We start from the raw sequence: 9,968 nt of genomic DNA on the forward strand, positions 1-9,968 counted from the left end.
TAGTCAAGTAGAGACATACTAGTGACACTCTGTTTGTCTATGTATTCACACATGTATCATGTTTCCGGTTAATACAATTCTAGCATGAATAATAAACATTTATCATGATATAAGGAAATAAATAATAACTTTATTATTGCCTCTAGGGCATATTTCCTTCAGAACTGTTACGCAACGGCCTGCATCAAAGATCACAAAAGACATCCATGGTCAATACTAGAGATAAACAAAAGAACTAGGCTTTACGGTGGATTCAGATCATACGGACCCGCAGACCGGCCATGGTGGTTCCATAGTGCTAGAAGAGCAGGATCTAGAGCTCGAGGTTGACGCTCTTGTCGACGCCGAGCTTCTCGACCATGTATTCTAGGCCAACAAGTCACTTGGAGAAACACACACATCACTTATATAGACAATCTAGAATTATCTATTTACTTGCATGTGAGGTAAGGTAGACAATCATATACATTTGTAGATCTCTCTACAAAGATATTAAAGGTTATGCCAAAACCAATAAATACACCAATATATCTAAAATGGTAAAATTAGTTTACAAGGAAAGAAAATTTTGTCTATGTAACATTATGTATTTAAAAATATCTCAAAAAAATCTCAATTAAAACATAGCTTTTACAACTAAATACATTTCAAGCTCATCACAAGTTTCTTATAATAACCAAATTACAATCATAACAAGAATTTGTACTTAATATTTTTTTAATATGGTTCTTTAGCTAATTTTAGTATGCATAATACCATAAATATTTTTATAAGACTATGTGACGAGAAAAAACAATTATGAAGGATTTAAAAAGTTCAGTATAAACAAGTGACATCACTTTATTCTAAGTAGTCATGGTCGTCTCTACAGGACCGGAGTATAATTTAATATATAAACATGTCTAAAACTTGTACTAAAGGTGACTTACCTACGCTAGTAGAGGAAATTCATCATCCGCGTAACTAGCCCCTAAGTCAGATCGTTCCTCCATAATCCTCTTGAACTCCGCCCTCATCTTTGACATCATCTCAGACCTCCTCTCCTTCAAGATGGACTGCCTCACCTTCAAAATACGGAGTTTGGCATGCCAGAGAGCCCTTTGGGCACGCCTGTCACGAGCAGCTGCCTCATCCCTCTCTTGTTGTGTACCATAAGCAGGTTGATATGGGACTCTCTGCTGGTGTGTGCCATGCTCAAAATTAGGAAATCTTGGGAACTGATAATGAGAAAAATGCAATACTAAGCAAACATACCACAACCAATAGTTTTCTAGACAAACAATAGCATAGTACTAGCAAACATATCACAATAGTTGACAAATAATAATAAATGCTACTCTTAATACAGACACATCTGGTTATAAGTTGTTATCTCAATGAAATGCACCCAATATAAGTAGTAGTAGACGCATTCAGACGATGTGACATGAAAACCATGGCTTATAACATGGAAACGAGCAAACCAGAGACAAAACAAGCACTTGTATAATTATTTCTAAACATGTTATAGTAACAGAGCATATTTCCAACAGCAGGCAAGCGAATTTCATATAAGATGTACTCAAAACTGGTTTAAAGTGATCTTTATTATCCCAAGAAAGAGAACAACGTACATGAGGGTGTGGATAGATGGCATGTTCTACTCCCCGATTTCTTTCCGGAAGTGAAGGTCCATTATGTGCCATCTGATTGTCATCGTAGAGCACAAGGACCTCCAGTGCTACGATGCTTGCTTCAACTCCGTGCAGCTCTTGATCAATCCGCTCCAGGGATGCGTCAAGCATGGTGTTGAAGGACGTCTCTAGTGCCGTCTTGGCACTAGACTTGCACTTCAACAGCTCTGGATTAACCAATATGAATCCATGCCTTCCTGGATGGGTCTTCACATTGATCTTTGCTGCTTTTGGAAGGGGGGCTTGCTGATCCAATTGAAATCGAACAAGACCAGCTTGATTCATCTCAGTGATGTGCAGATCTTGAAGTGCAGCATCAACATCAGCAAGGTTGGAAACTATTCTGACTTGGGCCATGGTGGGATATCCTCCTGTAAAAGATACAACTTCTTTCATACCAACCCTAGGTGCTAAGAGAGGAGGAAGAGGTGCGAGGAGGAAGAGGTGCGAGGAGGAAGAGTATGAGGAGGAGCACCTTCTGGCTTCTGGCGGCAGAGAAGGACGGCGACGCTTGCGGACGGGGACGCGGATAGTGACGGAGGATGGGGACGCGGCGGCGGGGAGGGGGAGGCGGAGGCGGAGGCGGAGGCTAGGGTTTGAGACGAGGGAGGAGGCGAGGGCGAGGCTGCTAGTTTTTTTTGAGTGGTTTTGAGGGGAGGGCGGCGGCTAGTAGTTGGGCTGGGCCGCGGCTAGCCGTTGGGCACACGATGACTTGTTAGTTGTTACAAACCAACAAGGGACTTTGAGCTGTCACACAATTCCAAGACGTTGTATAAATATGTCTATTTCCAGTTAAATATGTCTAAATTCCAAGACGTTACATTCTAAATAAAAACATATCTATTTCCAGTTAAATATGTCTCCACTTTCTCCCAAGTGTTGTATAAATACAATCATAACAAAAATGTTTTACTTACTACTTTATATGAATGGAAATGCATATGTACGAACACATGCGGGTACATATCTTATCTCAGTCATCCACTGGGGCAAGGTTACTTTGAGATCTGTCCAAACCACATGAATTTGACTTTCTAGAATTTCTACATTAGTGAAATAATAAAAATGGCGACGACACCATCGGGACGTGACACAGAGGCAAACATGTCACGGTTTCATGCTGGATACCCTAGGCCCACTCACCTACACTTGTAGACTTCGTCAGACAAAGGAAACACCCACCCTGCACCATACTCCAGATTCTTTTTTGGTTCTTGGTTGCATATTCGATGTAGATTGGATATAGATTCCCTAGATTTTCTTTGTTTTTTTGTCTACCAGTTTATAGTAAAGATGCATTCTTAGAGAAAACAAATCGTCGATCTGGTCAAGGGATTTTGTTAGCATTCTTGATTTCACATTGTTCATTGAAGATAGCTCAATTGTCCATTCTGGACGATCTACCATTTACGTGTGCAATCATTAGCTGCCAATTATTTCCTTTGTTGATATGCAACATGTTTCTTGTTAGTAGTCTGTTTTACTTATCAGTACTCGTTTATGCATATCCTTCCCTTTCCCGCCGCCTCTTCTGCTCTGTGTGATCTATGGGTTGTGACTGAATGAGGGGCGATCTATGGGTTGTGACTGAAGGAGGGGCGATATGGATCCATCATCAGTGCAATTGTCCATGTCAACTATATCTAAATAGCACAAAAACATCACATTAATAGCTTCATTGGGTATAATTGGCGTGTATGAAGCTAGAGACGGGGAAATGTGTGTTTTTGTGGGGAAGAAGAAGGGGAAAGAAGAATATTGGCACGTCTGATAAAAAAATTTCACCACATGGAGGAGAAAACGGGCACGGAAAATGTCATCGCACACGATGATTCAAAACAATCGTGTGCGTTAGCTGGTCAACGCACACGATATTCCTAATTTACCGTATGCGATGAATAAGAACATAGAAATTTTGGTGGAAAAGATTTTCCTAATTAAATGTCATGATCATCCACACCATTGCATAAACCCATAATTAAACTGCAGTTTCAACCATGTTGCAGTAGCACTTTCCTTTGAGAAAATATAGCTCAAAATAAAAGACTAAACAACCTTAACCATCCTAGTTCACACTTACTAATTTAAGTTAGTTGACGTAAATATAGCTCTAACAAAAGACTGACGCTCTAAACAAAGACTATTACTACACATAATTAAGAATAGCCGCCGTGGTGCCCTGCCGCCCTATGCCGCACCGTCGTCCAATGAGATGTAGAGGCTGATCTCGTCGCCCTCATCAAGCACTACATCGTTGTAGTGCCTGAAGTAGTGGCAGCGCCAGAGCTTTGTGAAGCCTCAAACAGCTTCTCCTCCTGAGCCAGGAGCCACTCCTGCTCCTCGCATTGAGTCTCGAGTGAGGTGGCGATGGCACACTCGTTCTACACCTCGTGCTCATTAATCTCTTGAAGCTGGGCTCCATGAACATCATTACAAGTTGAGTATGAGCCCATCCCGCAACTCGGACTTTTAGCTCGAGCCAAGTCAAACTCGCTCATTTTATAATGCAAGCTGAACCAAGATGCTCTGTAATGTCAAATAGTACTAGCATAGAAGGTCTATTGCCCCGTGAACGGAGTTACAGCGAGGTTCACAACATTTATTTCTTATTATAGGGGACAAACATAACGAAAGTGGCATCAGTTCCCTTAACGATTACAGCAATTTTCTCTTGTTCTAATCAGTACATCTACTGTCAGACAAACAGATACTGCATAATTAAGATTGCCTCTGGTCGTCTCATGTGCCCATTCGCCCAAAACCATGAGTCAGTTCATGACGATTTTACGCGATCACCGATGTCTCGATTCCAACTTTGCTTGACTTCCTGACGTCCTCATCCTTCACAGCCTCAACCCACAGTTCCGGAAACGCTTCCTTCATGTTGTGAAGGCTCTCCAAGGCATGGTCAGCACCTTTAATCCTTTCAGAAGTTCCAACCTGGTACATCGATTGATTCAACACATTCACCACATTAGCCTCTTGATCGACAATAAAATTCCCACAACGTAACCTGAGTTGAGATTTTTACCAGGACAGTGTGCATTCCGATTTGCTTCCCTGCCTGGATGTTCCTGACACTATCATCGAAAAATATCTGGTACGTGTTTCGTAGCCAGTGAGCACACCATACAACATGAGGTACCTATGAATCTCTGAACATTGACCATTGAGTTATTTGGTACTTACAGTAGTCTGAGGATTGATGTCGGCAAGCTTGAGGGCATGCAGCATTGCATCTATATTTGGTTTGCACAGGATTGGCGACCTTGGCAGCTCAACCCCAGGCTCTGGATGAGCCAGGTGCTTCATTATATCGAAGATCTCAACTTTGTTGGCTGGCGCAGGAGTGGGCGATGGCGGGTTCAATGTCTCAAAGCACAGAACTCCCTCAAAGCAGTCCTCGATCCCAAGCCTCTTCATGGCCCTCGAAGCATGGAGCCTGTCACCATTCGTGAACACCTAGCAGCACAACAAAAATAACATGGTTATGGTTGCATCCAAACACTTGGGTTCTGATGAAACGTTTCGGGCTTTTGCCATGCGTACGAGTTTGCGGATTGGTAAGCTCAGGAGGATGTTCCTGAGTAAAGGGTCAGGCTTGAGCTTCTCATAGGCCAGCCTACCATGAACAAAGCTGCAGAACAAATGAAACAGTCAGACTATGGCACTCCATTCTTTTTGCACAAATTACAGGCCAAAACGAACACTGAAACAACAAGTTTGGAGAGAAGCCTGTAGGCAGTACCCGTGGAAATCATCGTAGTCGAATTGGTACCCGACAGCCTACATCAAAGGATCACAAAAATGGATACATTGTCAACACCAGAGTCAAACAAAAGAAGCAGTTTTCACTGCGGATTCAGAACACACGCACCCGCAGCCCAGCCATGGTGGTTCCGTACTGCTTGTAGAGCAGGATGCAGAGCTCGTGGCTGACGCTCTTGTCAATGCCGAGCTTCTCAACCATGTATTCTGGAGCACCAGGAAGCCAATTAGTCAGACAGCAGCAAGAACTCATCAACACTATATATACATACATAGACAGAGCAAGCATGCATCTGACATCTCTCCCAGCAAACTGATGTACTAGTGCAGATTTTCAGTAGAACTAACAAGCAGAGTTTGGCTTATGTATGTATGTACCTTGGATGTTCTTCATGACGTCGAGGCCGATGCCTGATCCCACCGGGTAGAGCGTGTCATCGAGGTCTGAAAAAAAAAGAGAAAAAAGAACACACACACAAAGGCATAGCATGTATCAGACGTGCAGTACCACCCAAGATGTTCTGAAACTGAAATTAGCCTGACAGAGAGAGATATCTGGCAGCAGCAGAGGGAAGAGAGACAAAGTAGTACCGAAGAGGAGGCAGTCGCAGGTGGGGCGGCCGTCGTCGCCGTACTTGGTGCCCTCGTGGCCCATTTCGACCGGCCGGGCGATCTGCAAGAACCAGCGCCCAATCAGTCAGCGAATCAATCCACGGCCGGCCGGGGACGCGGCCCAGATCTCTAACCGAAATGAATCGAATCTGCAACGTGGCATTACAGGCCCCAGCGCGCGCGGCGGCGCCGGGTAGAACGGGGGCGTCACCGGCGAGAAGATAAACAGGACGGCCGGGCAGGGGCAGAGATTCAGGTGCAGAGAGAACTCAGCGCGCACTTACCAGAAAGATTAGTTGGCCTGCGCTGGGGGAGCGGAGAAGATGGCGCTGCGCGGGGTGGAGGATTGGGGAGGGAGGGAGGGAATGGGGACGGCGAGGCCGCGGGTATATGTATGCCGGAGCGGAGGAGGGGCGTCGGCGGCGTCGGCGTGGGGAGGGAAGGTGGAAAGAAGGTGACGTTTGGTAGCGGAAAAGTGGAACCGTCCCCTCCTCCCGTCAAGCGTGGTTCGAGTACAAAACCGATACTATTAAAAATGGAAAAATCACCGACGAGAACAAAAAACAGTTACTTCTCCCGCCGTCCGTCCGTAATTACTCGACCGACGGAGGGAGCAGTACTCCTGCTTCATCAGCATATCAGCAGTGGAGTCGCGTCGAGCTCGGGACGAAGGCGGTCCGTCCTTTTTTCTTCTTTGGTGGCTGCTGTGATGTTGCCGAGCTTAGCTCAGAGAATTTTTCGGTCTTATTTGTGGTATTACTTTTTGGCGTGTGTTTCTCTCGCAAAGGCTAGCGTCCTTCTGCCTATCCGGTTTCGCTATGTCGGTATGTGTGTGTTTTGGAGTATTACGATGATCCTTATGATATATATATATAAACGTGTATTACCATAAAAAATAGTACTACGTTGGCATTATTACTATTTGAAAATAGTTATTCGCCCGTGATTTATTTACCCTTTGTCTCGTGACGTTCCACAAAATTACTCGTACCACTCGATCAACAAAAAAAAAAACAGGAAAGGTCACTGATGTTGTGGTCGGTGTGAGTGCGCGCAGTTAGGTGTCCTAATCAATCAGCCAGGCGCCATGACTCATGTCACTATCAACCAACCAACGAGTTTCCCCTTCTATGTAATCACCCCAAAAATATTAAAAACTAAGCTCAAACTTAGGTGTGAAGCCAAGGAAGCCATCATGTTGGACGTTGCCAGCCACGTGGTGCCGCCATTCTCGATCACAGAAACAGAATTTCGCACCCATTAGAATAGTGTTTTCACAGCAGCAAACAAGGATCCATTCAACACTTCAATAGTGATGTTGAACACAACACCAGGGAGACTTGAAACTTTGGTTGGGGCCTCTCGGGCTATGTGGTCCGCGATCGGTCTGGCGAATTTGTCGACGCTGGTGCGGGTAAAGTCCATGAACCTGAAAAGTGCTTTGCAGGAAAAGTGCCCCGTGCCGCTCCTGCGAGCGGCCAAGGCACAACCCTAGCTTCTTGCCGCCGCCACCGCCACCGCCCACCTCGCCTATCCCCTCCCACACCGTCGCCAGGGGGAGCCGCCGGGCAAAGCCCGTGCGTGCGTCGGCGGCGGCGGGACTCTTCCCTCCCCACGAGGCGTCCGGGCGACGCGGGCCAGCCGGCCTTTGTGGTGTTGCGCGGCTCCGCAAGGAGCGTCGGCTCGGCAGCTTAGGGTGGTATCGAGGGGCGGCGCCAGTGCTCTCTTGCACCAGGCGGAGCGCGGCTCTGGCGCGGGCTAGTACGGGGTGGTCGTGTCAAGCGGCGGTGTGCCCAGTCGGGGAGGTGTGCAGCGTGCGTGCGCTGGGCGCGGCATGGACGCCGTGGGTCTTTGGGCTGGATGGAGCTGTAGTCTGGTGCTGTCACGGTTGGCTTCGACTTCTTGCAGGCTCGGTGTGGCCCTGGGAGGTGGCTCATCACGAGGTGCTTGCTCTTGTTGTCGTCGGCGGATGCGTGGGATACGGCCAGGGACCGTGGTGGTCCATGGCCTCGGGTGACGCTACTCCGTTCCTCGCCGGCATGGTGCCTGGTACGGCGCGGTGGCTCGTGCCGCGGCCGGTGGTCCTGCTTTGGTCGGGCATCGCCAGATCTGCTGAATTGTGTGGCGGGAGGGCCGGCGGTGGTCTCTGCGAGGTGCGGGTGGTCGCGGTTCTTGTTCGGTGGTGGTGGCAGGGGCGATGCGGTAGGCCCTCGCGCTGGAGGTTGACTGACGGGGGACTCTACGCGGTGCGGTTGGCTGCGGTCGTCTAGGTGCCTCTTCGGTGACGGGGTAGCTTCGATGGTGGTGGCGGTTGGTGGGCTTGTCGACGCTGATGCGGGATGTTGTGCGGTTGAGGTAGTGTGGGAGCTCGGGTGACGACCCTGTCTCGGCCTTGTGCCGTGACCAGCGATGGCGGCGTCTGTGGCCATCGCTGACCTCCTTGGAGGCATCGCTGATTTGCTGCCGCACCCCTCCCGCATGGATCCTGCCATTGCGGCCTCTCCAAGGGAAATCATTGATGATCGGATGATGGCGACACTTTGTTGTGTCGTTTTCCCTCTTTGGGGCTTTGTCTCGGAGCTCGGCTTCAGCAAGAGGGACCGGTGGTTTGCGGTGGTTGTGGGCCAGTCTTTTGTGGCAACGATGATGGTGTAGGCGATGGAGGCAGCGCGACAATGGTTGCGGTAGTGGGCTCTTCTTCGGCGTGTTCGCGGTATTGCCCCGGTTTGTTTGTTGCCGTGGAGTCGAAGCTGTGGCGGCGGGGCGCTATGGTATACGATGACCGGCCGCAGGTAATCCGTTCGGTGATCTCCTGCGGCGCCAACCGTGCCTGGATTTGTCCTTCAGAGCTCTCGGTCGGAGTCCGAGCTGCAGTACCTGGCCATGGGTGGCTGAGCTTGGGCGCAGATCTTCATGCAGCTTCGTGCGTCCGCTACAGTGTGGGTTGAGTCGACGATCGCATGAGGCGATGTCGGAGTCGTTTGCTCAGAGTGTAGGGATGGCGATGACGCCTCTAGCGGAGGAGTGATGACGATGACGCACGTGTGCTGTCTGGCTATGGCCCTCTTTGGAGTGGTATGCGTGGGGTGTCTTATGTGTGCCGCTCAGCGGTTGTGATGGTATTTTCCCGGTTCTCTATAATTAACTGGGCAATCTGATTTTCACTCGGGTTTCCCTAATCAACCGAGCAACTATTTTCTTCTTAATGAATGCAGGATAACTGCTATTTCGGAAAAAAAAAGGTGCCTTGCATTCTGAACCTGTGGCAAATCAAATCATCTTCGAGTCTGATTCCTCAACCCTTATACATACAACTTTTGAAGAGCACACTGGCCATCCACCAGTACGTTTGGCCCTCGACTAGAGGAGCCGGTGGAGGCGACGTGTTGGCCTCCATGCTGGCAACGCTTTTGGCCAGCACCAGCGCCATGTCAGGCCAGTAGGACTCCTCTATGCGCGCGGACTCCTTGATCTGGCGCCGGTTGGCCTCCTCGATGGTGGTTGAGTAGGCGGCCTCCTCCTCCTTCACAACCACCGGCGATGGCGCAGACGGCACAACAGGAGGACCCAAGCTCCGACAATGCTGGGCCTCGTGCTCGCTGGCGAACTACGCGTCCCGGTACAGGAGTCCACCACGTGCTCGCTGGTGGTGGTGCGTCAGCTCGGCACCATTGGCCCCGGTGTTGCCACGTGCACGCACGCACCGCATCAACTCTCCACCGCTACTAAAACAGAATCTCATATAATATTAAAAAGGGGAGCGATAGGCGCCGGCGTGCCGGCCCAAATTTGGGCTGGTCGCAGCCCAGGCGTTGGATGTGTGCATGTACGGCCGTTAGATCTGGGCTCCTCCTGTCGTCTTCTCTTCCAAAAACAAATCTGAGCGATGCCGGTGAAGAACACGAGCAGCGGCGC

At 48.8% G+C, this 9,968-nt stretch overlaps 1 protein-coding gene and 1 long non-coding RNA gene across 2 annotated transcripts; both read right to left on the bottom strand.

Annotated features, from left to right (window-relative positions):
- On the bottom strand, positions 1–2,251 carry LOC141021109 (uncharacterized). Its single transcript, XR_012181113.1, has 5 exons — positions 2,149–2,251; positions 1,614–2,044; positions 930–1,175; positions 269–382; positions 1–179 (listed from the first exon to the last, which is right to left on the bottom strand). It is a non-coding gene; the product is annotated as an uncharacterized lncRNA (long non-coding RNA).
- A 1,951-nt stretch (positions 2,252–4,202) lies between these two features.
- Positions 4,203–6,558, bottom strand: LOC109784640 (suppressor of disruption of TFIIS). Its single transcript, XM_020343238.4, has 9 exons — positions 6,338–6,558; positions 6,033–6,114; positions 5,820–5,885; positions 5,551–5,648; positions 5,422–5,459; positions 5,223–5,310; positions 4,863–5,135; positions 4,705–4,770; positions 4,203–4,613 (listed from the first exon to the last, which is right to left on the bottom strand). The coding sequence occupies exons 2-9, from the start codon at positions 6,094–6,096 to the stop codon at positions 4,458–4,460; spliced, it is 849 nt and encodes a 282-aa protein (XP_020198827.1). The 5' UTR covers positions 6,097–6,114; positions 6,338–6,558; the 3' UTR covers positions 4,203–4,457.
- Positions 6,559–9,968: the final 3,410 nt, after the last annotated feature.

This window comes from Aegilops tauschii, chromosome 3 (genome assembly GCF_002575655.3).
Source record: "Aegilops tauschii subsp. strangulata cultivar AL8/78 chromosome 3, Aet v6.0, whole genome shotgun sequence".
Lineage (NCBI taxonomy): Eukaryota > Viridiplantae > Streptophyta > Magnoliopsida > Poales > Poaceae > Aegilops > Aegilops tauschii.

Excerpts from the sequence above, each read along its gene's own strand:
- LOC109784640 (XM_020343238.4), bottom strand. The coding sequence starts at position 6,096 with ATGGGCCACGAGGGCACCAAGTACGGCGACGACGGCCGCCCCACCTGC. Across the intron at positions 5,886-6,032 it reads CTGCGACTGCCTCCTCTTCG|ACCTCGATGACACGCTCTAC; the intron begins GTACTACTTTGT and ends TTTTTTTTTCAG. Across the intron at positions 4,771-4,862 it reads ACATCAATCCTCAGACTACT|ATATTTTTCGATGATAGTGT; the intron begins GTAAGTACCAAA and ends AACACGTACCAG.